We start from the raw sequence: 16,294 nt of genomic DNA, 5'->3' as shown, positions 1-16,294 counted from the left end.
TAAAAACCCAAAATAAATTACAATAACAAAAATAAATAAAATAACACAATTAAATAATTAAAAACCCATGAAATTTAGGGATCTCACAGTACCCTTACCCCTACTCCTACTTCTACTCCTACCCTTACCCCTGGCCCAACACTTACCCCTACGGCACCTTGCCCCGCCCCTGAGCCCAACAAGAAATTTGCTTCTATAGTTTGGGCTCATTTCACCAAACTAGAGGGTGGTGACCCCAATAACCCCCAAGCCAAGTGTAACTATTGTGAAAAAAATCTATGGATGCCACTATAAGAAACATGGCACCTTACAATTAAAGGTGCACTTAAAAGACCAATATAAAAAAAGTCTAATATTAAGATCATTACAAGAGAAAAGCAAATCAAGACTAGAAATTGGACTTCAAAAAATGGCGGATGAGACTAATGGAGGTGCAACTTTGATGGGGTATACTAAGTATGATCCCGATAAGTGTAGAAGACACTAATCTCGTATGGTTATCATGGACGAGCTACCTTTTAAAATTGTTGATGGGAAAGGGTTCCAAGCGTTTGCTCGCTACTTGGAACTAAGTTTTAATATTCATTCTCGGCACACGGTGGCAAAGGATGTAAAAAAATATTTTTGGCCTGAAAAAGAGAAGTTGATGGTTGAATTGGCCGGTCAATTTGTTTGCCTTACTACTGATACTTGGATATCAGTCCAAAATTTTAATTATATATCTTTAAATGTGCATTTTGTTGATTTTAATTGGACATTGCATAAGAAAATTATAAAATTTTATCAAATCACCGATCATAAGGGTGAGACAATTGGGAAGGCCTTAGAGGCCGCAATAAAGGAGTGGGGGTTGACCCGAGTACTTATAGTCACAGTTGATAATACCTCGTCTAATGATGTCGTATTGGGACATTTGAAGACCTATCTTAGAGAGGCAAATAAAATAATCTTGGTTGGTGAGTGTCTGCATGTGAGATGTGCGGCACATATCTGAATCTTATTGTTATTAATGGTTTGAGGGATCTTCATGACTCGATTGCTCAAGTCAGGACTGCTGTGAGATGGGTGAGATCTTCTCCTTCGAGGTTGGAGAAATTTAAGATTGCTTCAAGGTATGCAGGCCTAACATCTAAGAATGACCTTTGTACTAATATACCTACACGATGGAACTCAACATTTTTTATGTTGGAGGCTGCCCAAGAATATAGGCTGGCATTTGCACTATTGGGTGATGAAGACATCCAATATGTTAAATATTTTGATGATCAAGGGGATTGGGGAAACCCGTAGATGATGATTGAGAGATTGTATCTATTTTTGTAGAGTTTTTGAGGCTTTTTTATGAGGTCGCCACAACGATATCTGGAACTTTGTACCCTACATCCCATCAATTCTGTCAGCAAATATATAAGGTAAAAGAAAAATTAAATGACATGGTCGCGGGTGGTCACAATAGGCTGTGGGAGATGACATTAGTTCTGAGGTCAAAGTACGATAAATATTGGAGAGATTTTACTAGGGCTAATATTTTGTTATATGTAGTTGTCGTCCTAGACCCGAGGTTTAAGGTGGATGACATGGTATTTGGATTGAGCCTTGCGTACGGGCAAGCATGGGCGGAGCTTATTGTAGCAAGGGTTCGGAAAACCCTTTGTAGATTATTTGATGAGTTTACTATCCTGCGGGGTGGTAATATTGCGGCACCTACATCTACCCCCACACCGGTTCAAGAAGTCAATATTGGGAAAAGACGTAGAATGGACTGGGGTGAGAGGTTTGAACAGACCCCTTTAATGCGGAGTTATGTAGAGACTCAGTCAGAGATAGACAGATACTTAGCAGCAAAGGTAATACCATTTTCACGAGATTTTGATATATTAAGTTGGTGGAAGGTGAATGCCGTGAAGTATCCCATCCTTGGAGAGATAGCCCGCAGTCTTTTGGCCATCCCTGTTAGTACCGTAGCCTTGGAGTCGACCTTTAGCACCAGAAGGCGTGAATTGGATTCATTTCGGAGTTCATTAGCTCCAACCACTGTGGAGGCTTTGATTTGCACGCAGAATTGGATCAAGGGAACTCTAATTCATGTTCCGGATGTTCTTGAGTATGAGGAGGCCAACGTCTAGGAGGAGGGTGGTGATCAACCTGGATCTGGTATTTATTTTAATTTCATTTTCTAATTTCTTATTGATTTATTTATTTTCATTTAATTGGTATTCATTAATTTAATTTCAAATTTTATTGTTATAGTGGTACATGAGACGACATATATGGCTACCTCCGATGCAGTATGACTTTATATTAAACCCACCATTGCCATGGTTTGCACAATTTGTCCTTTATTTTTTTTTTTTATAATTTTATATCATATTTTAGTATCTAATTATTTTGCTTATTTTTATTTTAGCTTTTATATTCTCAATATACAATTATACATATGCCCAATCCTAATGATCGATCTATGCTCATCTGCCTCATCTTCATCTCAAATTCCAATTGCCCAATCCCAATCTCATCTTGGTTAGTATTTTTAATATTTTGTATTTTAATTTTTTTAATTTTTGTTTCATTTTATAACTTTATAATTCTAATTTGTTTTATTTTTAACTTATTAATATTTCAGCCTTTAAGGTTTTATAACTTATTAACGTTTATGATCTTGATTTTCAGTCTCATAGCAGTCGACACAACTCACCACTCAGTGAATTCACCCCTACACAGCGCCACGCCGCCATCCCAAATTGATCAAATTGAAAAGTTATGAGTTATAATTGTTAATTTACAATTAAGTGTAATGTTGCTATAATTTGTAATATTTAATATTTTCAGAGGAGTTTGTAATAGTTTAAGTTTATTGGTTCTCTTAGAGTCTTAATTTGTATAATTATAAATTATAAATTGTAATAGCTCAGTAGTTAATAGTTGAAATTTAGTATATAGTTCTATCTATATATATGTATATACTATATATTTTTTTAATTTTTAAATATATTTAATTTTTTTAGTTAAATTCTGGGCCCAAAAACAAATTCTGGGTCATTTAGGTCCAGAAAAATGTACTGGGCCTTCGGCCTAGTAAGGGGCGGACGGATTGTGGTGCACCCCCCGTCCCCCGTCGAACGAGCGGGGTACGGGTAAAATAATCAAATCCCCGCCCATGCGGGGGCGGGGGGCAGGGGAGGGGTACACCCACCCCGTAGGGGGCGGGTAGCATTCCTAATTATGGGCTTATTGACTGTGGTGAATGATATTTTGTTTGTTTATTTTAATGAATATCCCATAATGTTGCTATTGAATTTGAATTGAGGGATCCTACCAGTGAAGTTGGATGCTAAAGGTGGAATTTCTTTGATTGTCATTAAAGGTCTACTTCTAATGATAGGACATTTTTTTTCTTTTCACTTTTTTTTTCCTCTTCTTTAAGACCAAGCGTTGTTGATCTCTTACTAAAGTTCTGGGTCTTAAAGGAATGTTCATTGATTTTTTGTTGTTGCTTTGAATGTATGAAAGGTGATAAAGTAAAGAAACCTCAGCAATAGACCTAAAGTTTGAAATGTATGCGATTGAGACTGAACTTCTGCAGCAAGCGATTACATTTTGAAAAGAAATCAGGAATCCCATTTGCTTTGCGTTCAAGGTCGAGAGATTGGCTGTGGGAGGGAGGCTTCGAAGGACTTTGTGTTTGTCTGTGGGAAGACGAAGGGAGGGAGGTCATCGTTGTGGAACGATTCATGCATTATGAAACGCATCGTTTTTATTTTTTCGTGTTGGCAGCCGACTCTCCATCGGTTACTTTGGGCGACTGTATTCAACATTTTTCAAAGCTGAACTCATTGAGTATTTAACTATTAGAGAATAAAATATGATTACAGTGGATTAGCTAAATTTCAAATAATTAGACTTTAGCTACAATAACTTTCAAAATATTTTTTAAATTTAAAGGTTACTGTTGATAGACCAAATACATATTTTATCAGTTATTTCTCTTTCCTCTTTCTTATCTATTTCATATGAAACAACATTAATTTAATTAGAATATGATTACTAATTCACATATAACAAGTAGAATCATCAAATATGATAAAATTAAAAAAATTAATAATTAAAAAAATTAAATATTTTATAAAGTAATATTATTTTATTATTATATAATGAATAAATGAATAATCCAATGTGATAATTTGATGTGAATGGAATAGCTAAAGTCAAATTCATCTTATATTATTTTATTGTTATATAATGAAAAAATAGCTATTTTAATATGGGGATTGGAATAGCCAAAGTCAAATTATTCTCACATTAGTAAAAGTGTCATTTAGTTTTGGCTAATTCATTGCGAGTGCTCATTAGGGATTTTGGGGTTTAATGTTCTTAATGCTTGGGAGCACTGGTAAGTGGCTCATGATGTCATCTTTGGAGGGGTTCTTTATGGTCCGTAGCACGGTTGTGACTTGTGGATGAGGCGGAATTGTAACAAACCAGAGAAATGGAATTCTGGGCAATAAAAGCAGAGAAGCAAATATCGACGAAGAAGAAGAACCAACCGGGTTTTTCCCAAAATTGTGTACTGTTCATTAAAGAAGAGGCTGAAATATATACAGCAAAAACAATATAACTGCCTAACAACTTGCTCTAATAACCTTATGACATGTGTAAAATATAAATACAAAGGAAATGCAAATGAAATGCAATTAAATACATGCAGTTGTGTCTAAACTGCAAGTCGTTTGTCCAGTATCTTCTAACACCCCCCACAAGATGGAGAGTAGAGATTGACTACTCCTATCTTGGAGAGATGTGAGTACAGCAAATAAGAAGGTAAAGCTTTAGTAAAAATGTCAGCCAACTGAGTATTAGAAGACACATGAGCAGTAGAGATAATCCCAGCTTGAATTTGATCTCGAATAAGATGGCAATCAAGCTCAATATGCTTGGTCCTTTCATGGAAGACCGGGTTGGCAGCAATGTGAAGTGCGGCTTGATTGTCACAGTGTAGAAGAGCAGCTTAAGTATGTGAAACACCAAGATCTTGAAGCAAATACCGAAGCCAAAGTAATTCAGAACAAGTAGTGGCCATGGACCTGTATTCAGCTTCAGCTGAAGATCTGGAAACTACATTTTGTTTCTTGGATTTCCAAGAAACCAGTGAATTACCAAGAAAGATGCAATAACCTGTGGTTGACCTACGAGAATCCGGGCAAGAGGCCCAATCTGAGTCACAATATGCACGAAGCTGAAAAGTGGATGATGAAGAAAGTAAAACTCCTTGTCCAGGAGCTGCTTTAATGTATCTTAGAACCTTGTAAGCTGCTACCAAATGACTAGAGGAGGGTTTATCCATGAATTGATTCAACAACTGTACAACAAAAGATAGGTCTGGCGGAGAGATAGTCAAGTATAAGAGCCGACTTATTCTTGGCTCGAAATGAAACCAAGCTTATTCTTGGCTCGAAGAGCACATCACATGGCTCTAGACCATGTGGCATAGTTGTCGATGGTTAGAAGTTCAGGAACAAGGGTAATGGTCGGATTATCACCATGATCAAGACGGAAAGGGTTTGAAGGATTGGTGAGATTGAGGTATGAGAGAGGGTTATTCATGTGTAGGTGAGAATTAGGGTTTGTGAAAATCGGTGGAGGTTCAGGGGTCGGGGTTTCAGGAGTCAGGGTTAGAGGTGTTGTGTTTTCTATCGGAAGTGCTTCTCAATAGCTGCTAATACCATGTAACAAACCAGAGAAATGGAATTCTGGGCAGTAAAAACAGAGAAGCAAATGTCGACGAAGAAGAAGAACCAATCGGGTTTTCTCCAAAATTGTGTACTGTTCATTAAAGAAGAGGCTGAAATATATACAGCAAAAACAATATAACTGCCTAACAACTTGCTCTAATAACCTTATGACATGTGTAAAATGTAAATACAAAGGAAATGCAAATGAAATGTAATTAAATACATGCAATTGTGTCTAAACTGCAAGTCATTTGTCTAGTATCTTCTAACAGGAACCCCATGAAAACGGATTGAAGTTTGCGACTTCGTTGATGATTTCTTCTAATAATTTTTTAGCTGAATTGTTAACTTTAAACTCGGTCGCTATGTGTCGTTGTAGCATGATTTTTGTTGGATTTTTTAGCTTTGCTGGTCTGGTAAATAGGGTGGCCGAACCTCTACATTGGCATGAACGCCGAATCACTAATTGTCTAAATTATTGCAGTATATTGAGTAATGAAAGATTTGATTAGCTTAAAGGTTTGTTTTTTAAGGGTGAGACGAATCTCATTGCAATTCACGTGCTTTCCGTCTGACTGAGAATAATGGAAGGGGAAATTGTAAAGCTTTGATTTGTGGGATTTCATTTGAAACAGCTGCAAACATGGTTTTAATTCGAAAGTGCTCTGAAACCCTGGATAATTTGGGTCAAACATTTAGTATGGTCTGGCTAGCCACATATAAACAGAGAAATTTCGAGTTCTGACTTCTAATACTGCTCTGGGTTCCCTTAAAAGAAATGAAGTCCTCTCAACTTTTAATTATTTTTCATGGTTGGTTATAAAGAAATCCATTTTTTCATAATTGGAAATCAGAGAGAGTTATGATGTCCTCTCAACTTTTGATTATTTTTCATGGTTGGTTAAAAAGAAAGCCATTTTTTCATACTTGGAAATCAAAGAGAGTCCTAGGATGTTCTGTAAGTATGTCATTTTCAAGGCTTTGTAGAAGAAGCAATCTCCTTCATTGCATTAAGAATTTACAACGTACTTATCCTGAAGCGAGGTAATTCTTTCATAAAACTGACATTGCAATCTTTCTTTGGTTCTATTTGCTTTGGTAGAAAAGTTGGAAGATTATGCCATGGAGAACTAAATCCTAGGCCTGAAATTACAAGGGTGGGGGCGGTGAAAGAGACTGTGTTTCAGATAGGGTCGAATGACAAAATAATACACGTGGAAGGCCCTATTTAGTTGGTTAGTAGCCACAGAGCAGGCTCCGTTTTAACTGGGATTAGGCTTTGTTTAGTTTACTTGGTTTAAGTTTTATATTTTCTTAACATGCCTAACTTGCTGTAAAGGCCATGCATCTTAAGTAAGCATTTAGGCATGTTACTTGTTTACTCCACCAGCTTCAGAGTGAGAATGAGATACAATAATATCCATAAAAAATATCCCACCAACAATTTTTTTTTTCCAAAGTACCAGATCATGATAATTGTTTTTAAAATTTCTCCTTATATCAGTAAATCATAGTTTATTTGAGTAAATCATAGTTTATTTGACACGTAGATGGATTTTGTTCTTGATTCAGGTGCATGCCTAATATTTTAGGCTGGTCAAGTTATAATCTCATCCGATCTAGTACTGGATATCAGAGGGGTTACAAATATGATATTCGGGGTTTGAACTTAAGATGTGAATTCGGTACGAGGTCATTTGATAAACGTAGCCGGTTTTCACCTTTTGCTTCTGGGTATACTGGGAGATTTTTTCCTTTGCTCAATATTCAGCGACGCTATGCCTCTCTAGCTTCCAGAGAACAGAGATCACGGAAGACTCTTTTATACCTTACAGCTTTGGTTTTTGCAATGGTGGGTAGTAGCTATGCTGCTGTTCCACTGTATAGAAGGTTCTGCCGAGCTACAGGGTATGGAGGCACTGTCCAGCGACGAGAGGTGTGATTGAGTTTATTGCTGTACTGTTTTTATTTAATTTTAAGTTTTCTTGCCTGTTTTATCATCTTTTCCCCTTTATATTTCCTCTATTCTTTTTCTTTATTATGGCAAGATCTTGCTATCTGTAGTGTTGAAGAAAAGATAGCTCGGCATGCTAAAGACGGAACTGTCGCTACACGGTGTGATTTATATTTCATAGATGAGGCTCATTCTTTTCTTGTTCCAATATGAATGACTATAGCTTTCTGAATTCTCAATAGGTGCTAAATGTGGTTGTCATTACTAGTTCTTTTGGTGTTTTCATTGTTTCTGGTTTTGTTAATACCCCTTATTTTTCATTGTAGTACTGTTTTTGGAGTATGTATTAATTCCTTTTGTTTGATGTTGTTTGTGGAGCAAGTAGTTTGAAGACAGTGATGGCATTAAAAAGGAAGGAAGAGGAGAAGGCAAAATAGCCTGTAAAAGTGTTTCTAAGTGACGAGTTTGCATCCCTATCCTTCACATGTGGGACTTCTTTGGACTCGATAAACTCTACATTTACGCAATTAAAGGTCCGCCCCTAAATTAAAGTGTCCTTGCCCTCGTACAATTCACAGTCAGTGATTAGGAAGTGATGCCGCTGTGGAAGCCCCTCATCATCCAACCGTGCACTATTTCCACTCAACTTGTAACTGCTATAGAAGTTATCAATTGGTGTTGCAATAAGGAAATATGAGATTATGAGACACATGTTTATATTCTACCTTGTACATTCAAGTTGAAATGTTCCATGCATTTGGGAAGAATGTCAATGAATGGAATTCGATAATAATGACACTTCTTACGTTTTCTCCCTCTACATTGCTTTATGAATTCTTGTTGTTATCCTTGCAGGGAGATTGTAGTGCAATTCAATGCCGATGTGGCTGATGGAATGCCATGGTAGTTTGTGCCCACACAAAGAGAGGTTCTTTCTTTTATACTACATTTTATATACATGGGTGTGTGCGTCTGTAACTTTTTTTTTTTTTTTTTTAAATGTTGGGGAACCTCTCCAAGGCAAGGTCCTTCAGATTGCAGAGTAAATCTCGGTCCAGTGCACCGTACTCTCAGAAGTTTTCATATACGGAATTGGTTAAATCGCTAGTTTTTCATCAGGAAATGTGACTCAAAAGAATTGTTTGCACCCATGAAGTGTTGAACTTTAGACTTTGAAGGGAGTGATACCTCAAGACTAAGACGTTTATAACTTATATTAACAATGTGCTCGAATTATTTGATTATGTTATTAGTTTGCTTAAAAAATTATCAATGTGAAAACAAAAATAGCATTAAAGACACTCCTTGTGCAAAGAACATTCTTTAATCTAGAGTATGTTTGTGTGCGGCCTTCATGTGTTTTGGTCTTCTAATTGGGAAATGCTCTGTGCAGTTTCTGTTGCTGAGCTGTTATTATATTGGTATCTTTTTTGCAGGTAAGAGTCAAGCCTGGAGAATGTGCTCTCGCATTCTACACTGCTGAATACCGAAGTTCAGTTCCAATAACTGGTGTTTCTACCTATAATGTCACCCCTATGAAGGTACTGATAACTGATAAGTACTGTTTAGTTTTTGTTGATATCAAGCGTGCATAGGTTTCCTGGACCTAAACTGGGTGGTGTTTCACTATAATATCTTTTATAATTCTAAGATATGGTTATTTCGTTTTCTATTAAATATTGACTTTCTTTGTATGATTAGTTGCTGACGTCTATTGTTTGATGATCTTGATTATGTTTAAGAAGCTAGTTTTATGTTTGTTATTTACCCTCTGTTTTCTTTTGGGTGGGGGGGAGTAGGTATCCGTCTTCCCTTTTTTCTGTGCTCTTGTATTCTTAAGGTAGTTAAGCTTATAGAGTTACGGTCTTCGAAGAAAACTGAAAAAGAAGAAATAGGAAAGTGGGGCAGCTGTACTTTGAACAAGGCCTGCAAATGTTTTGTTGTTTCTAAGAAGATGACTCAAATTATTTTGTTGGTGCTGGATTTTGATTGGCCTCTTGGTGGCCCAAAAGAAGATTCCCTTGCGTTTTAAAATCTGCAGGAGGGGAAATGATGCTCCTTTTTTTCCCTCCCTCTTTTCAGGCTGCAGTTTACTTTAACAAAATACACTAATGCTTTTGCTTTGAGGAGCAGCGTCTTCGTCCTGGGGAGCAGATTGACATGCCTCTATGCACTGTTCTTCATATTTAAAGTGATTGAATTCTGCTACAAATTTAAAAAAATAATGCTGCCAATCACATTATCAGAATAAGCAAAAGTGACTGCACATATAATTTTTGTTCTTTTATATTGACCCTGAGTTCGAAACAGATCCATAATGGATGGCATCAATAACTTAATCTTATCATATACATTTTTCAAGGTCAGGAATGAAAGGGAACCAGCTATTGCAGCTTTGCAAGTTCCCTGAGAGTGAGAACATCTAAGGGAACGAAATTTTGTATTAAAAGGAGGAAGATTACGAACAAATTACATAACAAATATCAAACTTTTTATTATATATTTAGTGTTTATCTTATAATTTTCTACATTTTGTGAGCTCTTATCTGATTATCTATGTTTCTTGTTCCACATTCAGTGCAAACTAAAGACAAATTTATTTTTCACGTATTTATGGTATAATATTAATGCTTTCATGAGTTATTTCTTCCAAGTTCTTTGAGCTTTTAAAGACTGGATAAAGATCCCATTAAGTTCTATCCAGGATTTTGAGGGTCTCAAAAGGGAAAAAAAAGATATAAACACAAAGTGAGTTTTATAGTATTTATTGAACATTTAATTTTATTCGAAAAACTCATATGAGCAACATTTTAAGATTAATGCTACTTTACCCTCTTATTTTGACCTCTCATTTTGACCACTCATGTATTTAATTTTTTTTAATTTTTTTTTACTTACTAATTAAGGAAGTGATTATTAGTGTATTGATATTTTTTTAAAAAAAAAATGTTTAAAGATGTTAAAACAATATGAAAGGAAAAAATTAAAAAAAATAAAATACATGAATTTTGCCTAGGCGGCACGCTAAGCGGTCACTGTTGGGCTGTAGCCTAGCATTACTCATATTTTAATAGATGTTGTAGCATTCATTCCATCTTGTGTTTATCTTTGTCCCATTTGAGAGATCCTTAATGTCAAACAAAACTTTAGGGTTTTTTGTTCTCTTTTAAACCTTTACCTTCAGGTCATGGATTTCAAAGCTTTTGAATCAAAATGTTGCATTTAATCCATCTCAATCCATCTGAAAGATCGTTACAACTTCACTTTGGATTGAGAAACACTTTCAATTCATCTTATCTCAATCCATGTTGACATACAAAAACATATGAAAGATCGTTGCCACCTAAGTCCGAAAGGTAATGATAAATATTAGAATAAAGTGGTAGATGACTTCAATGTTGTCTGTTACACAATTCTTTCGATTACTACTTGATCTGGTAGGACTTGGGAATCTGAAATCATACCGATCGAGTGGCGGCCAACCGTAAAGGGTAATTAAATGCAAATTTTGATGAAGTTCGTAAGTAACCCGTAAAAATTGACTGAAGGCTATGGGTTTGCATTAGATATACCATTTTTAACGTCGTCTTGATCTCAGTCTTAACATCATGAATGCCGTTCGTGAAAATTCTTGCACAGGAAAAAAGAAACAACAATTGAACCTGGTTGTGGAAATCTCGATCGGCCTACCAAAAAACAAATAATAATAAGGTTGGTATAAAGTCTTACTGGTAACTATATATTGCCCTGATCTAGTCCCCTAAAGTTCAACAACATTGCAAATTATACCAAGCATGCATGCAGCAAGCAAAGATAATGCATCTGATTGAGAAACAGCTGGCTAATCTCCAACCATATACCACATTGCTTCCTGCATATATTGAGCAAATTTTCCATTTTCTCTTGTTGATTACTGTAGGATTTGAACCATAACATGATTCACTTCATGATGAAATCAACAAAGCTTCTTCAAATGCTAGAGAATTTCTATCACAATTTGGTAGAACAGTCCAAAATTGGTGGTTTGTCCATCCTCTCCTGTTTAGTACGATTGTCTATTCAGCTGTCTCGACGTGTGTGTGGGGAGAGAGAGAGAGAGAGAGGTAATGGCTTGTTATATTCTTCTTTTGGGGACTAATCATACTGTCTTTCACAAAACTTAAATCACAAGCACTGAATCAATATTAGTAGGTTAATCTTCGAATCATGACCTAACTTACTGATCTATGACATGCCGCTTACCCCCATAATCGAACCTTTTTTTTTTTTAAAGAAAAAAAAAATTAAAGTTTCTTACTTCTTTGGGATTCCCAATAATCATAGACTTACTACTTACCACCTATTTACTACTACTTCATAGTGTATTTAAAACTTTTATTTTTTTATTATTTTATTTTCAGTATTTTTTTAACATCTTTAATCATTAAAAAAATTAAAAAAATATACAACTTCATTAATAATTACTTCGTCAACCATTAAGTAAAAGAAAAAATAAAAAATAAAGGGAGTAGTGAACGGGATGTAGGAAGTAGTCTTAGTATCATTATCCCCCAAAAAGCAATCAAAACTTTGTTTTCTCATTTGTTAGATCATAACGGCTTTAAGAAGAAATACTTGAAAATGGGTGGTTAACAACCAGTACTGCTCATCTTTTACCCATTTTTTTTAACTCATGTGATTATGATCTGTAGGAAAGATAGTGACGTGATGCATGGTAATGTTACTAATGAGTCGATCAGACATCCCATCCAACTTGTTTTCTGTTATTATTAATGTTGTTAATTGTACTACTCATGTGATCCCAACTTTCATAAATGTCAACGTCTGACTTTTTTGGTTTCTAATTCTCGAGTCTTTTTGGGGCGCAAAAATTCTTAGGCTACGACTTTTATGTACTAAATTGTATTTTATTTCTGCATATGAAACTTTAAATATGGTACTTGGCTTGCTTCCCTTGATTCCAAGAAACAGATTTCACACAGAATAAAAGCATTGAAATAGTACTGCATGCATGCAGTTTGTTCTTCAGCTCTATATGTCTGGAAATCTAAAAGGATCCTATAGTACTGCAAACGTTGTCCTCGACATATTTTTGTTTCGATTATCGTACATCATGTCAGTCTGCTGAGATCACCAGCTATTGAAAAGCCCCGTCTCAAAAAAATAAATAAATAAATAAAGAAAAAAGAAGAAGTTAATTAGAACTCAAGTCTTTGATTAGTTAGTAGAAATTACCTGGGATTATGCCTTTGATTAAAGCCAAGATCAGGAGATTGGAAGGAACTCATTATGCCATGAAAAATATATGGATGAGAGGGAGGTTTAATCAGAAAGTTTGGTGCAAGAAAGCATGCAAATTTCTAGGCATGCTGGTGATGTAGCAACAGAAAAGAGACACTGAAGACAGTTACCAACCTCCAACCCTCTAAGTTTCCCACCCTTTATATAGTCTCCTCAGTTCAGTAAAGATTCAAACCATGATCAAAGAGCTTAACATGGAGAAGACACACACCAAGTCCGCACTAAAGGTTGCCATGTTTCTTCTTCCTTTATAATTTGTTTCTCTTTTCTATTAATGCTGTAAGTACAAGCTGTACTGTTTCGATCCTTAATTAATACATTTTTTTTTTTCTCATTTTCCTTGAAAGTTTGTGAAGGCCAGTACACAATCTGCAGTCTCGTGGAGCTCTAGTTCCACTAGATCAAGCATGGTGAGATACATCATACATATGTTCCGACTCAAGTACAGGTTTACAAACGTATCATTGCCAAATTACCACATGAATTAATGATCATTTAGTACTGGAGTTGAGAACTTAAATTCAAATCTTATAATCATGCGATGGAGCAGATTTATGATCTCATATATATAGAATATTTAGTAATTTATCCAATTTTTTACAACTTGTGAGTAGAAAAAGTGTGGAGTACTCGGTCATGATCTACCTCATCCTCAAAAGTCATTATACGTATACCTGTAAACAGCTTCATTAAGAAGAAACGTACATTATTACAAGAGAAGGGAAAAAGGAGTAGAAGAATAACGTACGGTGTATTAGCAGGAAATTAAAAATTACTAAATTTTACTTTATATATGCATGGATAATTGAGCCACAAAGGTCGACAAAACCTCTAGGTCCCCTCCCCCCATCCCCTAATTTCTATCTTTCACATTAATTGCTTGACGTATCATATGGTCAGTCTTTATTTATTATGTGATTGGTTTGGAGGCCCTAGCTATGTGCTTGAGTACTGCGACTAAAGTAGGTAAATTGATGATCTGCTTAACAGACAAAAGACGAACTCAAAGACCGGCTCTTCGACAAATCTAAGGTAAATGTATTCAACTCCAGTTATCTTCTCTCTCTCTCTCTCTCTCTCTCTCTCTAAACTGTACTGAGAGTCTGAGACTCGATCCATATCATGTACATATGATCCATCTCTAGGCTTCTCAAAAGCCTTATCCAAAAGAGAACACCAAGCCACAAGAAATCAAACTTCATACCCAAGAAAGAGCCGTCAAACGCGCAATGTTCAACTACGAGGTGAGCGATGAATGATCAGCTAGCTTGTTTTTTGTCTAAATGCGCTTATTTTGATCATTTCAACAAACTGAAGCCCACTTTTTCCGAAGTTTTTCTTTAAGCGAGTTGATATATATACATGCAGGTAGCAACCAAGTTGTATATCATAGAGCAACAGAAAAGACGGGCTGAGAAGTTGCAGAAGGTATAAATATCTTGAAAACGTTAATTAATATATATGTAATGTAGTTGATCAAGAGCATGCAGACTGATCCAAGAGATGCTGATCATTATGATGCAGATGATAGAAGAGGAAGAGATTCGTTTGCTAAGAAAGGAGATGGTTCCAAGAGCTCAATTGATGCCTTTTTTCGACAGACCCTTCTTCCCACAAAGGTACGTAAACTAAACTGATCGAAGAAAAAATTAATTAGCGAGTAGTGAAATACTCATGTGTCCCTCCCTAATACGATATATGTTCTTAGAGAAAAGCTGGAGTGATGATCTGTGATTTAATGAATCCCTATTGGATCAGGAAATTCCTGATAAATTTATAGCAGCTGTTTTATTTTATAGATCAAACAGGCCCTTGACAGTTCCAAGAGAGCCAGGTCTCCGCATGATGAGCAGCAACTCATGCGGAAGTCGCATGTTTTGCAGTGGAATCTACGATTTCCGAGGGAGTCAAGGTCTGAAGCCCATCAAATAATAAAACCGTACGTGGCTACAAAAATTAATTCATGACGCATATGGTGGTAATTCGTGCGTGCCTGATAGCTGTACAACGTACGTACGTAGACGTACCTGATAGCAAACTTCGCATGCACTGTAATTGTGAAATGGTAGATCGACCGATCATCCGTAGAGATCAGCTACTAGTACTCATGATGAGATTGATTTTCCTAGCTAGTTCATGTTTTTTCTTTTGGGTTTCTATTATCTTCTTTTTTGGGTGTTGTTGCATGTAGGGAATCGAATCGTAGGAGACTGGCTGTTTCCTAAGCTAGAACAAGTAAAATAAAGTGAATTGCACGTGTTCTCTCCTGTAATCTGATCTCTCTCCCTCCCTCCATTATAAGCCTCATGATGTTCAGCTGTAATTATTGCTTAATTGCTTGCTTCTTTCGATAAACTTCGAATTCACGATCCCATGCATGCATGCAGTACTTATAGAATCGTTAGATTATAATAATATACTTTTTTAAGGGAAAAAATAAAATAAAATAAAACTGCAAGAATTTTAAATTAATTGTAATGATCTCTCGACACTAACTGGATGCAGTGAATTGAAACAACCAAAAATACAATTGATCAGGCCGGAATTGGCGATTATTTGATCAACTTAATTTCGCCGCCGCTATAAAAACAAAAAGTATTTATGACAAGTTATTTATGATAATAAATTCATTTTGATAGAAATTAAATAATCATTTTCTAATAAATAATTAGCTACAAATAAATTATTTTCTTGTAATGCGAGTCCTTTGATATCGAATTAGGCAATCGACTTTTACTACAGAAATATCCATCTATCTCACTTAATTAAAATGGGATATATAGATGATAAGCTTTGGAAGTCCGATGGAATGAACAAGTAATATTAGAACTGGGGCATGTAATTATAAATAAACTTCACTCACCTTTGATTTTGGCCCGCCAATTACCTTTTCTTTTGGAGGATCTGAGCTGGGCACTGGATTAATTTGGTTGTGGGATCCGTACTACGTACATGACTACTTATATGAACAAAAAATAATGCATTTGATTATAATTTCCTGGCCATCAAAACGAAAAATTGATATGAAAAAAGTAGATATATAAAAAATAAAAATAAAATATATGAGGGAGAGAATCAGTCTCAAAACACTACAAGAAAAAAGGGTTTTTCCAGCGCTTAGAATCGACGCTAATACATACCATAATCGCTGCAGTTAATCTCTTCCGGCGATTTTTACCTTGCTGCACGTTTGACGAAATAAAGATGCCTTTTCTGATCAATCGCAACGAAAAATAAAATTCGCCTGGAATAATCTTTTTTTCCAGCGAATTTTATTCGTCCCAAACCATATCATAACACGCCGCAAAAG

At 35.7% G+C, this 16,294-nt stretch overlaps 1 protein-coding gene and 1 pseudogene across 1 annotated transcript; both read left to right on the top strand.

The window, feature by feature from the left end:
* Positions 1-6,718: 6,718 nt before the first annotated feature.
* LOC121248486 lies at positions 6,719-10,093 on the top strand (annotated as a pseudogene).
* A 2,975-nt stretch (positions 10,094-13,068) lies between these two features.
* LOC121248167 (protein TPX2-like) lies at positions 13,069-15,239 on the top strand. The gene is made up of 7 exons (XM_041146545.1): positions 13,069-13,211; positions 13,332-13,394; positions 13,975-14,016; positions 14,130-14,228; positions 14,353-14,412; positions 14,509-14,603; positions 14,784-15,239. The coding sequence occupies exons 1-7, from the start codon at positions 13,161-13,163 to the stop codon at positions 14,914-14,916; spliced, it is 543 nt and encodes a 180-aa protein (XP_041002479.1). The 5' UTR covers positions 13,069-13,160; the 3' UTR covers positions 14,917-15,239.
* Positions 15,240-16,294: the final 1,055 nt, after the last annotated feature.

Source organism: Juglans microcarpa x Juglans regia, chromosome 2D (assembly GCF_004785595.1).
Source record: "Juglans microcarpa x Juglans regia isolate MS1-56 chromosome 2D, Jm3101_v1.0, whole genome shotgun sequence".
NCBI classification, from domain to species: Eukaryota; Viridiplantae; Streptophyta; class Magnoliopsida; order Fagales; family Juglandaceae; genus Juglans; species Juglans microcarpa x Juglans regia.
This window is presented reverse-complemented; position numbering and strand designations above follow the sequence as displayed.

Bases quoted from the DNA above. Each gene is read 5' to 3' on its own strand.
- LOC121248167 (XM_041146545.1), top strand. From the start codon at position 13,161: ATGATCAAAGAGCTTAACATGGAGAAGACACACACCAAGTCCGCACTA. The intron at 13,212-13,331 runs GTTGCCATGTTT...TTTCCTTGAAAG, and splicing joins ACACCAAGTCCGCACTAAAG to TTTGTGAAGGCCAGTACACA. The intron at 13,395-13,974 runs GTGAGATACATC...TCTGCTTAACAG, and splicing joins GTTCCACTAGATCAAGCATG to ACAAAAGACGAACTCAAAGA.